Here is a 15,097-nt window from a genome sequence, read left to right as displayed (position 1 = left end):
CCTTCCCTGCTCCAACTACTCTAAAAATATGTATCTATACATAGAAAATTCATTTTTTACTTATCCCCACTGGATATATGACTCTGTGCTGCCTCACAAAATTCTGAAATTTTATTCCATATGAGAAAGAGAACTTAGGATTCTCTACATGATGAAGTGGTATTTTTGACAATAGTATTGCTCTTCTAGATATTAAAGAATTCAACTGATCCAGTGCAAGACTGATTCTAGGAACCAACATGGAAGAAATAGAATGGAATAAAATAACTTTTCCTAGTTTACACAGTAGCTTGATTTGAGGAGGGAAGCTTTAAATTGGAACTAACTGAGCTTCCTATGTCAGACAGGGTGCTTTAGGTATCTCAACTATTATTTATTATTGAAACTAGATGTTTAACATCTAGACTGGACTGAATGGGACAGTCTTATATTTCAGCCAGAACCGGCAGAATTGCTTTGATAGGTGTGGTACCTTTTCCTAGCATTCATTTCTGTGTTGTCCTCTGGCTTATTTACATAACCCAGTTTATTGAGATGTCTTAGCTATAGAGACTGTAACACTCAAGGGTAATTAACAGAGACATATTAAGCAGCTGTGGTTATAGTCACTGGAATATGAATAAAAGTTGGGAATATGCCCCCATGATTCAGATGGAAAAAATGTATACTAAATGAGACATAGATATATTATTTTAAATGCTTGTGCGTGTGTGTGTGTGTGTGTGTGTGTGTGGAAAGGTGGAAAGAGAGCGAGAGAGATGTCTATGGCAAAATGTTGAAAATGACTTCTGAATTTCTGAAGAGCACATAAAGCAGGACTCAAATGTCTACAGGGCTAGCCAAATGACTTAAATGTATGAACCTGGCTGGATAAAAGACAAGAAAAAAGTAGGGATATTAGTTAACAGAAGAGTACTTGTTCTGCCTAAATGCATTTAAATTTAATTTCTTAAAATCTCTGTTCACACATACACACAACTCACAGGCTACCAGTTTACACCTGTGATAGAAATTATGTGTATTATCTTGCAATCTGAAATCTTAAGATAAATGACTAGAAAATAGAGGGAAAACCATAGATAAGCTCTCTAAACTTTACTAAGCACAGCAAAAGAAAACAGCCTCAAAATACAAAGGAATCCCAGTCTGGGAAAACATATTTGCCAAGGATGTATCTGATAAGGGGCTAATTTCCAAAATGTACAAAGAACTCATATTACTCAGCAAGAGGAAGACAAACAACCCAATTAAGAAATGGGCAAAGGACCTGAATAGACACTTCTCCAAAGAGGACATACGGATGGCCAAGAGACACATGAGAAAATGCTCAACATCACTAATCATCAGAGAGATGCAAATTAAAACCACAATGAGGTATCACTTCGCACCTGTCAGAATGGCTCCATCAACAAGTCAACAAATGACATGTGCTGGCGAGGGTGTGGAGAAAGGGGAACCTAGTACACTGATGGTGGGAATGCAGACTGGGGCAGCCACTATGGAAAGCAGTATGGAGGTTCCTCAAAAAATTAAAAATGGAGCTGCCATTTGACCCAGTGATCCCACTCCTAGGAATGTATCCTAAAAATCCTGAAACACTAATCAGAAAGAATATATGCACCCCTATGTTCATAGCAGCACAGTTTACAACAGCTAAGATCTGGAAACAGTGCAAGTGCCCATCAGTAGATGAGTGGATAAAAAAGCTGTGGGACATTCACACCATGGAATACTATGCAGCTGTAAAGAAGAAGGATCTCGTACCCTTTGGGACAGTGTAGATGCACCTGTAGAAAATTATGCTAAGTGAAATAAGCCAGGCAGAGAAAGACAAACATCACATGATCTCGCTTATACGTGGAATCTAAAGAACTTAATAAACTGATGAACAGAATGGATTCAATGACATGGAAGCATGGATCAGACTGACGAATGTCAGAGGGATGGAGGAAGGCAGGTGGTTGGAGGGGGAGAGAGTAACCAAGGAATTTATATGCACATATGCACAACCCAGCGACAGGGACAATGGTGGGGAGAGAGACTGAGGAGGGGGATGGGACGGGGTGGAACCGGTCATTGGGGAGAAAAAGGGACATCTGTAATATTTTAAACAAAAATAAAATTTAAAAAATAATAATAATAAATAAACTCTACTAAGAAAAGGATTTTACTACTTTAGAGAAATATTTTCTATTGCTCAAATTTTTCCAAAGGCATCAGTATGAATGATGCAGCAAGCTTAATGAGTGTTGTAGCTTCGTTGGCTTTCATATAGCTTTTGCCTTTCCTCCTTCAGAAAATAAAAAGATCACATATAATATTACCTTATTTTTTATTAAAGGAAAATCAATAAGTTTGATAAAGGTACTTAACAGGGAAGTAAATAAATATCCAAGGCCTTAAGGAATTTAGAATGTCTCAAAATTAAGCTTGGTTTCTTTCTTTGTTTCTTTTTAAATATATCTTTATTGATTTCAGAGAGAGGAAAGGGGAGGGAGAGAGAGAGATGGAAACATCAATGATGAGAGAGTCATTGATCAGCTGCCTCCTGCAAGCCCCCAACTGGGGATCGAGCCCCCAACCCGGGCATGTGCCCTGACGAGGAATCAAATCCTGATCGCCTGGATCCTAGGTTGACGCTCAACCGCTGAGCCACGTCCAGCCGGGCTAAGCTTGTTTTTAACTGAAGAGCTCATAAGAAAAGAATCTTCCTGAAATAGTGCTCCAAATGGGAAAGATGACCCAAACCTCTTCCTATTTGAGAGATCCCTCTACTAACTTAAGAGGTATTTGTTCAACTCTTCTTTATTATCAGTTCATTACAAAACAGAGTGAAATTACCTTTTCCAAATCAAGGATCCTGGCAAGGACTTGACTACCATTGAAAGTATCTGTTCCAGTGCTTTCCAAATCAGGTCTTGGACTGGGAAGTACTGTGGCTATAGTAGAAGAAAGAACAGGTTAGATGCTAAACACATATACAAACATGGGCAGTTCACATAAGAATCCATAAAAATCACTGCGCCCTCATCTAGCCCACAGTAATAATGTGCTCAAATATGCATCTGCCATGAAAGTTTCATACTGGCAAAATAGCAAGTTCAATCAGTTTTTTCTTTTTACATAAAAGTGTGATGGTTTTGTTCTGCTCTTGGTTGTTTTCCAGTTATTTTAGACGTGATTTGCTTTCATTCCAGTTTATGTCATTAAACTTCATCACTGATATTATTGCCTAATAAACAGAATCATTTCCGTGCAGGCCTAGAGGATGTGAGGTGCCTCCACTAGCTCCACAGATCCATCATATCCAACATCTGTTCAAAGGATCTGCCAAGGCACATCTGGTGATAATGGTTTTCTTTTTAATTATTCAGTTGGGAGGCTGAAATCTGCTTAGGATCATAAATTCTCTCCTCCCTAAAGTGGCTTCTGAATGATATTTCAGATCAAATAAATGGGATAAAGCAATCAGTCCAGACTACAGTATACTCCACTTAAGTAATTCTCCAAGTGACCTCATTTGGTACCACGTGGAATGTGGCAGAGAAGTCTGGATTAGGAGCATTAGCTAGAAGAGTATGTTCATATCTATAGTAGGAGCATGGATGCTCATTAAGCCAGTCTGTTAACTTTTCTAAATTTTGGACAGAAATACTTTGCTATTCTCACAGCAAAGAATCTAACTATTAAAAGATAGATACAGTAACCTATCATCATTAGGGCCTAGGTTTTATTATAGTCCTCATGCGGCTGAAGAATTTATGAATTATGGTGAGTATATAATGCAATATACAGATGTATTAAAGAATTGTACAGTGGAAACTTATATAGTATTATTAACCAATGTCACCCCAATCAATGTTTTAAAATTACCCACTGATTTCTCTAGACCAGGCAATACATCTGTGAGATGACTGGCCGGGGTGAGAAGCGTAATCTGTGACTACAGAGCAAAGCAAAGCTCACTGGACCACAGCACTATGCTCCTGTGTCTACTGTGCTTTAACCTATTGGGCCAAACAGATCATTCACAACAGAACCTTAACTCCTCAAAACCACTCACCACCATATTCCTACCACATCAACACAGAGCTTGTGTTATTTGGTGTGTCAGCTTGTATTGGAATGTTATTTATTGTCACAAAGTCTTAAATATACCATGGTATTCTCTTTTTCCCCAGAGTACAATCCTATTCCAACACACAGGAATTTTTTTTTCATCACCAATATGTCCCCAGGATTTAAGATGGTGGGTACTCTAGCAGGCACCCAATACATACTGTCAAATGCATGTAAACAGTCCTGCTGTTAAAAGAGTGGTCTCAATTTGTGGCTTCTAATGAGTGTTTCTCAAGACCACCCGAATCAGAATCACTTGGCGGAAGGCTCAGGAAGCTTAGCCTCAGGGCCTCCTGCAGTAAAGCTTGAGGGCCACGGGCCTGCTGTGAAGGAAGGAAGCCCCCATCCCACTGAATAACTGATCCTAAGCACTAAGTTGGAGGAACAAGGCTGAAGCTGAAAGAGTCCAGGCCTGGCAATTTTTCTAGCGCCAGGTCTGCTGGATGACCATGGTCTCCGCACTTAACCTTATGGGGCCCATATTCCTCATCTGTAGGATGGAAAATTTGGATGAATCTCTGCGATTCCATCCAATAATTTTTATTCCTGAGGTGTGTTTTTTGTTTGTTTGTTTGTTTGTTTACCCTCCAGCATCATCTCACAAACAACTACAGAGTCCCTAGTCAATTCAGGCAAAGTGTGCACTTCTCAACATCATATTAGCACCAACGAGGCTTTTGCTGCAGAGAGTGTTTCACGAAGAACTTAATCTCCAATTATTGTCAAGAACTTTGCGTAATTGCACCACCACACTTAAGACAGCCATGATAAACATTTAGATCTCTTAGGGATATTCTAGGCATTCCATCTTGCTGAAAAGTTAACAAACCCTTTTAAAGATTAAACCTCTACTGACTGTTCCCAAAGACCTGCCCTAAGCTCAGGGAAGAGAACAGCTTACCGGGTGACGCGTGTCTCCTTGCGGGAGCTCGGGTGCTCTGGAGGGGTAAGCTGCTGCCCTCATGCAGGTTGGACGACTTTCTCAGGCTCACACTACAGAAGAAAAGCAGGAACTCTGTAACTTCACCCACATTGATTTCAGTTAGTTACAGCAATGCATTATGTGGCCGATTCCAGGATTCTAGGAAGACTTGCAAATTTTTATCTGCTTTCTAGCATTTTAATGGAAGAGCTCACCATATACCAATGAATACATAAGATACCCTATAAAGTAAATCTTATTCAGAAAAATGGCCTAGATGAGGCTTAAAAATAGCTATTTTTATTTAATCTTGTAGAAAGAAAATTATTTTTAAAAGATATTGTAGCTATATATTGAAAGTATTTATAATATGCATTTTTTTCTTTTAAAAAGATGATGGATTCCAAATAGATGAAAGTCCAGGGTGCTTAAAGGATGGAAATAAAGGTCTGTTTATTTGTCAACTTCTAAAAAAACATAAATTTCCTATATTAAATTACAGAGAGTGTTTTGAAGATTATCAAAGACGAACGCTGGTAAGACAGAGTTAAAGAATGGAAAGAACACACAGTTGTTGAGTATCGAGTCTGTTCCAGGCACCATGGCCCGTGTCATTACAGCGGCACCAGGTATTAAAGGAATGATGTATAAGCCAAATTTTACTTGTACTGACTCTATCAACACAGCAATAACAGCATGGTGGTGCCAGGAATCCTGGCACAACATGATCATACTGGCTTTTGGAAGAAGACACTCTTGGCCATCCCCATAATTTAGTAACCCTTTTTGTAAAAAAAAAAAAAAAAAAATTGCTTTCTGTTTAGAATGGAGATAATCATATTTTCTGGAAAACTTGATATACCTAAAGGAAGTGCCTAAAATAAATGTATATATATTTCAAGAGTGAAATTAGTCCAGATACTGAGATGTGAATATTTTTCAGAATTCCTAAAAGTTGGTGAATTTTGTATAATTGTTTATAAAAAAAAACAAAAAACAAAACACTACTTAAGGTATGTGAGGATGGATATAAGAAGATAACCATAGAAAAGCAAGAAGCTCTGCTTACTCCTGTGGTTCAATTTGACTTCCCTTTTAGAAGTAAGATCTGAATCTGGCACTTTCTGATTAGTAATTAGAAAAAAAGTCTGTGGTTGTTTTTTTCTTTCAGTGTGTCCTTTCAATACATGTGATAAGAAGAGGTGATGTTTGTTTTCATTCCCTCGTATTTTTTTTTCAATATTGTCTATAAAATGTAGTGGTTGCTTCAAAGGTGTTGCATCTTTAATGCACATATGAATTATTCATGACCATGACTATATTCCCCTAAACCTTTTTACACTCCTCAGGCTGACTATCTGGATGGAAGCTGTTCAGATAAAAATAAGAACTGACCTGAACCTTTTCCCTTCTCTCACGCAGAAGTTTTAGAAACTTTGAGAAAGTCAGGTTCACTTTTCTTTTTATCAACATTTTTTTTTTAGTTCAGCTTGAAATACTATAAGGAAGACTCCTGAATATCAACACATTTTGAAGATACAAGGAAAAACTGCCTTCATAAAAATTTTAAGGATTAGGGACAGCAACAACAACAAAGGAAAAATGACCAAGATGAAAGTGATAAAGAAAGAGCAGGAGCAAAAAGAGGTAAACGAGAAGCGGGAGGGGAGAAAAGAAGAGGCAACAGGAAACTAAGGGAGCGGGAGCTCGGGGAAGCCAAAGCTGCCCGCACTACAGAGGGCACCTTGCCCGCCTTCCCACACTCAGATGAGAGCCCTAAAACTACTCCCACTCTTTAAACCCCGAGAAAAACAAGCTCATCCCTCCCAACAAGCCGCTGGCTCAGCAGCCCTGAATTTGCTCCACAGTAATCTGCTGTCTCTAGACAAGGAGGCCTCTTCTCTAGGGGGACCTGTCCTTGAGCAGGATGACTCGGGGCCACCTGTGAATGAATTCCATGCAGCAGGAGTGAGGAAGCGGTCCATCTCCTTTCATGGGGTCTTGGCTGGTCTTTTGTTGGGGTGAGAGCTCAGGGGATCATGTGTGCTTCAACAGCAGTCTGCCTATGAATTTTCCTTAGTTTTATTTTGTATTTGCAGTGTGTGGTATTGATAGTGTTGTAATTAACCTCGTTATTGATAACAGGAGAGGAGCAAAGGGAAGGCCAAATATTATAGGCAGACCATTTGCGCAGCTTTGCCAGGAAGCTGCAGTTTAACACTCTTCAGGAAGCCACCACTGGGGAAGGGACAGGACAGAGGGAGAACAGGTGCATGCCCAGTAAAGTCTGGGTGACGTGAGAAAGGATTTCCCTCTTAGTCACACCTGGGAACAGGTCCATTGGCCAGGGTAGGGGTGGCCACTGCAAGCAAGGGCAGATTTGAGATACTTAATTTCCTAAACAAAGGAGTTCGCTCTCTTGCTCTTGCTCTCTTGGCTCCTGGCTTCCTTGGGACTCTTGTTGCAGGGGGAGTGCTATCTTGGGTCCCCTGCATTCGTCCACACGGCTCATGGTCATGTGGACCCCACACAATGGACTAATGGGCTACAACTAGCCTGATGCTAAACCAGACCCAATTCCAACATGGAAAGGAAACTCTGGACATGGCTTTGCTTTTAGCTCTACTGAATCCCCAGCTACACTTCTTCCAGGACTGGATTAAGGGAAATGGGACTTTGCAAACCCAGGGATATAATTCCATGCAAATGAAAATCACTCATCCTCCCATGTGAGTCTCAGAAAATTCTTTTTCTTGATATATTGTAAGGATCTGACCCTCAGCACTCAGCGGGGAAAGGGATACCGCACTTCCACCAAAAACAAAATGATAGCATGTGTCCATTGCCACTGAACAAAAAAACTATTGTTTTTAAACTTTTAAAGTGGAAACCACAAAATAAACGTAAAACTGAGAGTTTTGGGGGGGAAAGATAAATTAAGGTTATAAGTTGAAATACAGCTATTTCCCCTAGGCCAAGGTAATTAATTCTATTAACTGTCCATTAAATTACTAGAGGAGGGCAGGAAGCTAGCCAGTCTTACTGAGTTAATAATGATGATCTTTGAACTCTGTAATTAGCATGACCATGCTTATAGACAGAGCATTATTTGCTTCTTAAAATGATAGGTGAGAAACAGTACCCTTTACACTATTTGACTCAATTTAAGCACTTTTACATACTTGGTTTTTGTTTGTGCGCCTATTCTCACCACTTCTCCATTTTAGGCTGTGACATTTTTGGAAGCAGGCACCATGTCTCATTTGTCTTTTTATTTCAAACACCTAGCACAGTCCCGGGCCCAAAGATCAGATGGCTGACTAAGTGAAAAGCGGCCATATTGCTGGGGTGTAGCAGAATATTTTTGGAATCCCAGCTCTGCCTCTTCCTAAAAGATCTCAATCATTGCTTCTTTATGTGCAAATTAGCAATAATATAGTTACTTTGGAAGGTTATTGCGAATACTCTATGAGACGTGCTTATCAAGTGCCTGTCTGGGTCCTCACATCATAGGCACTCACCAATATTAACTGTCAAAGAAGCCACAACAGAAAGTGGCACAAAGACACAGCCTTCCCTCTGAGTATAGAGCCAAAGTCCCATGGCTGTGCATCAGTCCTCCACATATAACCCCTCTAGAACACTAAAACCTTCAACATCTCTGGGCAGCAATGGGATGCACCCCTATTATTTGCAGAGAACCAGCAAGCATTGGCTAGTGAGGCGGGACAAGGCAAAGGACCTCACCCAGGGTTTTGTAATACTTTCTTCATTTTATTATTTAATTTATCAATTTACTTACAACAGGAGTTTTCCATTTATAGTAGTGATCAGTTTTCCCCATCTTAGACTTTAAAATTCTTGACAAAACTCTACAATGCATTGTGTTGGCAGATGGTAGGGTGTTTAGCACATGACAAGCATTGATACTAGATAATAAAGACTATCACTTGGAAGAACTAATGCCTAAGGAAGCATCTTTTTTACACAGCCTGGTCTGCCCACTGTTGTTGCATATCGGGTTCTACAAAGGTCCTTGAAAGGGGAAAAATCCCAGGGATGACACCACAGACCCTAGTGTATAATCTCACATTGTACCCACCATATTCATTCATTAACTCATCAAAATGTATTAAATTCTTGCCATATATAATATAATGGGAAAATCAAACAAGAAAACCAGGAATTGTGTGTTAATTATATTAGCTAAGTAAGAAAGAACATTCATGGGAAACACTGGGAACACATTACAGAGGCTACTAAGTCAGAGTCATCATTTGTGCTTCTTGCAGAGCAAGATTCTAGAATCATAACCTTAATTCTTAAAATTTGCTATTTTAAAATTTTTTCTTTGCCTTTTCACTTTATGAGTGGATATCAACTGTGGACAATTCCCTTCCCCACCCCCAGGGGACATTTGTTAATGTCTGGAGACATATTTGATTGTCAAAACTGGAAGAGGGGCGGTGCTGCTGGCCTCTAGTGGGTAGAAGCCAGGGATGCTGCTAAACACCCTACAATGTGCAGCACAAACAAAACTTCTCTGTCCACAACAGCAGCATGCTGAGGTCAAGAAACCCTCCACTAGGTTATGACAGATATGGATTTAGTCCATGATGACTCATCCCCACACCCATTCCCTAAAACCAACTCAGGAGACTTAAAAGCCCTATTCTGGAGCTCTCAATAGTTCTAAGGAAATCTCAGAGAATCTATCTCATACTGGATCCCTCTTGGAGGTATTATAGAGCATTATGCAAAAGTTAGATGTCCCTGAGCCCAGTATGTAAGCTAATCTAAGTCCAGAAAATTTAAGCATCTGGGTGAGGCATGAAAGCCTGAATCAAATCCCCAAGTGGTCCACGGCACCATTTAACTACCCTTTACTGGACCCAACCACATGTACAGTAGCATGGAGATGGCTAAGGGCCTCTCCTTTAAGATGCTAAAGAAGTATATTTTGCCTCAGTGGTACTTGAAGGGCTCTATTTTGGAATGGAATTCAATAAATGAAACATCTTGGATTCAAAATGTTAAATTTAAGATACTGAAAGGAAAACTAGGCCCAGAGTAGATTTTATTTCTTCTCAGACATGTCTACCAACAGTTACATTTGGGAAATGTCACATTTCTATAAATTCTATAAATTCCATATCATCTTATGTACTTCTATTGGGTGTCTTTGTGTTTCCTGTGAGTGGAAAGACTACCTGTGTAGGTGTTATCCATGTGTGCCATGGTACGTTCTGTCTATAAAAGGAATTCTTACCAGAAAAGACACATATGGCAAATCCTGGAAAGAAAATTCTGATATTCTTTTTTTGTCTCTCAAGACTAGTTAACTTTTTATTTATTTTTCTCTTTTCCCTCATAATTATAGTTACCTGCGTATCTAGTGACACCTGGAAAGAAGATGGGGGAAGTGCTCGAGACCCAGTTCGATCCCATGAATGTTCAGATGACATTCATTATTGACCTGTAACTACAAATAAGGATGCTGCAATGGCATTGAGGTAGTCTCAGTGATTTGATGCAGTTGTCCTTCCTTGCCTACCCCCAAATTGAAGTCACTTATAGGAAAATTTTAATTTTTTCATTATTTTCTTGTATTTAATCCTAACTTTATTCCTTCAGGGTCATCTGCACTTCAGATAAAATCCTGCCTGCCCATGTCCAAAATATACCTCTTTTCTAAGTGGCCCACTTAACCAATCAACAGTCTGTATCAGTTAAGATGTTAAGATTTAGAAATGCCTTAGTATATTGCTTTGTCTTAGTGTATTTGATGTTAGGGGAGACTTTGAATATATATACACACACATATATATATATATATGCATTGTAGTTAAGACATCCTTTCATTTTGTTTTCTGATCAATAAAATAGGAACCTTTGTTTTTACATAAATACTCACTAAAATGATTACTAAATGGTTATAAATTAGTCTGAAGTGAATTCAGTCTAGTATTTGACCTACACATCCTACCTCATCTTTATAGTCAAATGGAGACACATGCTGCTCCACTTTCTCTTCCCTTACATTCCAATAATATCTTCAGGTCAGTGTCTAAACACACATTTTTTAATGCTATTCAAAAGCCTTGGCGCTTTAAAATGATCCCTAAATAAAATATGATTAGCTATGTTTCAAGTTCTATAGGAGCCATTAGATAGGAACAGAGATATGAATTTGGAAACCATGGGTCATGGATGAGTGTCAACATGACGGAGACAGGGAGCAAATCCACAGAGGCGTCTCCCCTCCAGGATCTGCAGGAATGCTGCACCACTTCTCCAAATAATGACCCTGTGAGCTCTGGAGGATGATCTTTGCCATTTGCCAGCTGTGTGAGCAATAGCACAGCCAGGTCCCCCACTGTTCTGATGTATTCTTGGAGGCAGTGCAGGCAGGAAGGACTACGAGGGTAAGTCCTGTGTTGTTGGCTCATCCATTGTGCAATGGAGAAAAAAACCCCTCATAAATGTAATCATTTCTTTTTTCAGACAGCTAGTTAGAGTTGATGCTGAGTTTAGTGTTGGATTTTATTTTTAAAGCACCTCATTCCTGAAGCTAATGCCTAGAGAAGTATAAATTTAATAACAGGAGGCTACTGCCAGTGCAAAAATACATCAAAGCACACTTGGCAACCGGCCAGTAAATAGTGACTGCAGTGTGATCATCGTGTCTTTCAGAGACTATTCTATTACAATCAACACGGTGGGCTTCTTTTGATGAGGCCAAAACAGAAAAGGAAGACTCTTTTGTCCTTTAATGAGGCTGTGATGGTGAATCTTCCTTCACGGAAGGGAAGCAATTTAGTGGAACGGCTTACCCAGTGACCATGGTCAGTTTCACTGCATGGCTATATAAAGCATAAAAGTTAATAGCATGGTGGGAAATATCATTAATGCAATTTTATTATTGTACATAATTTTCTAAATTAAGCTCCAATTACTTGGCAGTTTAGAGAAATACTGGGTATACAGCTTTAGCTGGATGATCTATCTGGAGGTTAGAATAAAATTTTAAAAAGCAGACATGGTCGGCTGTCTAGAGAACCAGCAGAGGGTAAAGTAAACCTGAACTTCAAGCACAGTTGCAAAACTCATTCAATGGCTCGGCTCAGGCAACTCTCCTGAGTTCGGTTCTCTATTATATTACATAGAAAAATACTCCTCTGGGGGGAGGTATAGTTATATACTTCGTAGATATTGCCAACTATTTTCCTCATAGTTACTGTGTTCTTCATTCAAAAGAAAAGTAAAGAAGAAAGCCACAGGTGGAGCTATAATCTAATTTATAACTAATGGACATTAATTATTCCCATATCTTCTCTAATTCTTGGTCATGAAATGTCCATCTCAAGGCAAACCTCTTCATGCAGAGTCACCTGATTACCCCAGCTGAAAGTTTAAATATGGGGGGGTGCTAGCTTCAGCATCCTTCCAGCACTCTCCATTGCACTAATGTCCTATTATTGTTATTGATGCAATATTTCACCTCCCCTGCTAGAACATAGGCATAGATCATGCCTAACTCACCACTCACATAGGGACACATGAACTGGTTGAGTGACCAAGGATGCCATGCTTCCACCTCACCTCTACACTGACCACACAAGAGGCCATAGGCTCTCCTTAGCTTTTGATCTCCTTGCCGAGAAATGCAACTAGTGATAATGGAGGTAATGCTTGTATACGCCTAGAATGGGTTAGTCTCATAGACAATGTGTCATGTCATTTCTCTGCTTAAAACTTTCCAATGGCTTCTCTTTATACTAAAAATAAAATGCAAATCCCTTCCCTTTCCCTACATGTTAGATTCTGCATGCTGTCTCCTGTCTTCCTTATCAACATATGACCCACTAGTTTCATCATTCCTCACTGTGTTCTAGCCATATTAGCTGATTTTCTGTTCCTCTCAATGGTCGTGTTTGTCCTCACCTCAGGATCATTGGCCATTTATGTGCCTGGAACATTCTGTTCCAGACGTTTGCATGCTGGTGCTGGTTTCTCCTTGTCATTGTTGGTCTTTACCTAAATGCCACCACCTTCTCTCACCACTCAATTAAATTTCTACCTTTCAACTTCTACCTCTTAACCTGCATTATTTTTTTACTGTCACACTTATTGTCAGTAATTATGCTGCTTGTTTATTTGCTTGCTGTTTGGGGTTTTTTGTGGGGTTTTTTTTTGGCTTGTTCTTCCATTAGATCAAGTGACAAATGGGTGGAGAATTTGTCTGATTCACCTCTGTGTCGCGGTGCCTAGAATGGCACTTGGCACATAGAAACATCTTAGTCATTACTTCTTGAATAAATTAATAAGTGAATAAATGAACATGCGAATGTTCTAAGCATCAAGCCTAAATACCTTGTGGAAACAACCAAACCAATATGAATTAGCAACCCAACAATTATGTTTCCCAAGTCACTTCCCATGACAATTCCTGACATGTTTATATTTTATACTAAACAGCTCAGAGTTACTCCCTCTTAAAGTATCACCCATATTATTTGATGACCAAAATCATGATGATGATATTAAAGGATACCAAGGAATTAAAATTAAAATTCTGGAACTAAATATTTCTGATTATAAATGAATATAAACTTCTGTTGAGAGACACTTAAAAATACATCTCTACCAAAATTATCTCATGGTCAATTAAGATTATAATACTGTTTTCCACTCTATATGCAGATGGGCTCCTGGGGTCTCTCTAGAAACCCAGGATGGAAAATCGAGATTTTGAATGATCTAGATTTTCTCTTTTTATTCTTCAGCTGCTTCTCACATCATAAAATAGAATACACATTAACCTCATTTTTAAAGGTTGTTGTTCAATTAAGTATAATCTCAACTTTATTACTTTGATTCTAGACCTTTAGTTTCCTTTTTTTTAATTTCTTAGTTTCTTTTATATCTAGAAGCACCACATAGAGTAATATAAATAAATTATTCTTCCAGGGGATCATGCCTCTGGCATTGCCCTACATCTCATGCCTGTGATCAAGTAATAGGGCAGTGTGTCCTTGACAATTTGAGGAGGGATAGAGAATCTTTGAGGGAAGTAAAAGAAGATTGTCTCGGCCACCCAGTTTAAAAAGCAGAGTTTGGGTAATTCATCCGAAGTAAATTATGCTTAATCCCATACACAAATGGTACCTACCTTGTTCATTCATATTTAGAGCATCACACTTGTAGACATATAAAACAAAGTTATATATCTAACCTAGGATGGCTTCCTGGATATCTCATAAGGAAATAAGATCAGACCTCTCCAAGCAACTGAATCCACTTGGGAAGTGCCCCTACCTGTCTTTGAATAGCGCATCGTCAATCCCTTTCCTGCGAAGCAGATCCTGTGGGCCATAGGGTGTGTCTTTGCATTTAGAATCTGTGTCACAGAGTAGGGTTTGCAGGAACGGAAAGAAGCCAGTACTGGGAAGGTTTCGAGGTGCAAGGTAACCTGAAATTAAAAACAAACAATCAATAATTACATCACTATGATGTTTGCCTGGGAAGGGAAAGAGACAGAATAACACTGTTTTGTAAATTACCTTCTAGATTATGACTGTTTGGGTCTCCTATGTACCAAAAGAGTTAAAAATGCCATGAAGTCCTCTTCCTTGGATTTATTCTAAAGAAATGGCTGCAAGAATGTCTTCTAGAGTGTTTTAAAAACATATCACAGTATATCCATATAATAAAAGACAATGCAGCCAATAAAAGTGTCAAATAACATAAAAAATGTTTATGTGTTGTTAATTAAAAAGAGCAAATCAGAAAACAGTAGGACCAATAAAGATTAGTTCATACTAATCTTTAAAAAAAATTAATATATGCATATATAAAAATCTATAGGAATTTTTTTCCTCTGGGTGGCATAGTTCATGTGAAATTTACTTTTACTCTACTATATATTAATTATTATTTCCCACAATGGACATGACTTCTTTTATAATTAAGGTCATTATAAATGCAGCCAATCTTCTAGCTACCAGAAAATATTTTCGGTCTCTTCAAAATTTAATATAACAGCTAAATTAATTA

At 38.8% G+C, this 15,097-nt stretch overlaps 1 protein-coding gene across 2 annotated transcripts in view; it reads right to left on the bottom strand.

Annotated features, from left to right (window-relative positions):
* Positions 1 to 15,097, bottom strand: part of ABCA12 (ATP binding cassette subfamily A member 12) — a 157,086-nt gene that overhangs the window by 90,897 nt on the left and 51,092 nt on the right. For both annotated transcript variants that reach the window (XM_081142825.1, XM_081142826.1), the window contains exons 3-5: positions 14,360 to 14,513; positions 5,021 to 5,112; positions 2,842 to 2,939 (exon numbers count right to left, since the gene is read on the bottom strand). In XM_081142825.1, the coding sequence (XP_080998951.1) occupies positions 2,842 to 2,939; positions 5,021 to 5,112; positions 14,360 to 14,513 (344 nt within the window). The remainder of the gene's footprint in view (positions 1 to 2,841; positions 2,940 to 5,020; positions 5,113 to 14,359; positions 14,514 to 15,097) is intronic.

The sequence above is a fragment of the Miniopterus schreibersii genome (genome assembly GCF_964146895.1).
Source record: "Miniopterus schreibersii genome assembly, chromosome: 7".
NCBI classification, from domain to species: domain Eukaryota; kingdom Metazoa; phylum Chordata; class Mammalia; order Chiroptera; family Miniopteridae; genus Miniopterus; species Miniopterus schreibersii.
This window is presented reverse-complemented; position numbering and strand designations above follow the sequence as displayed.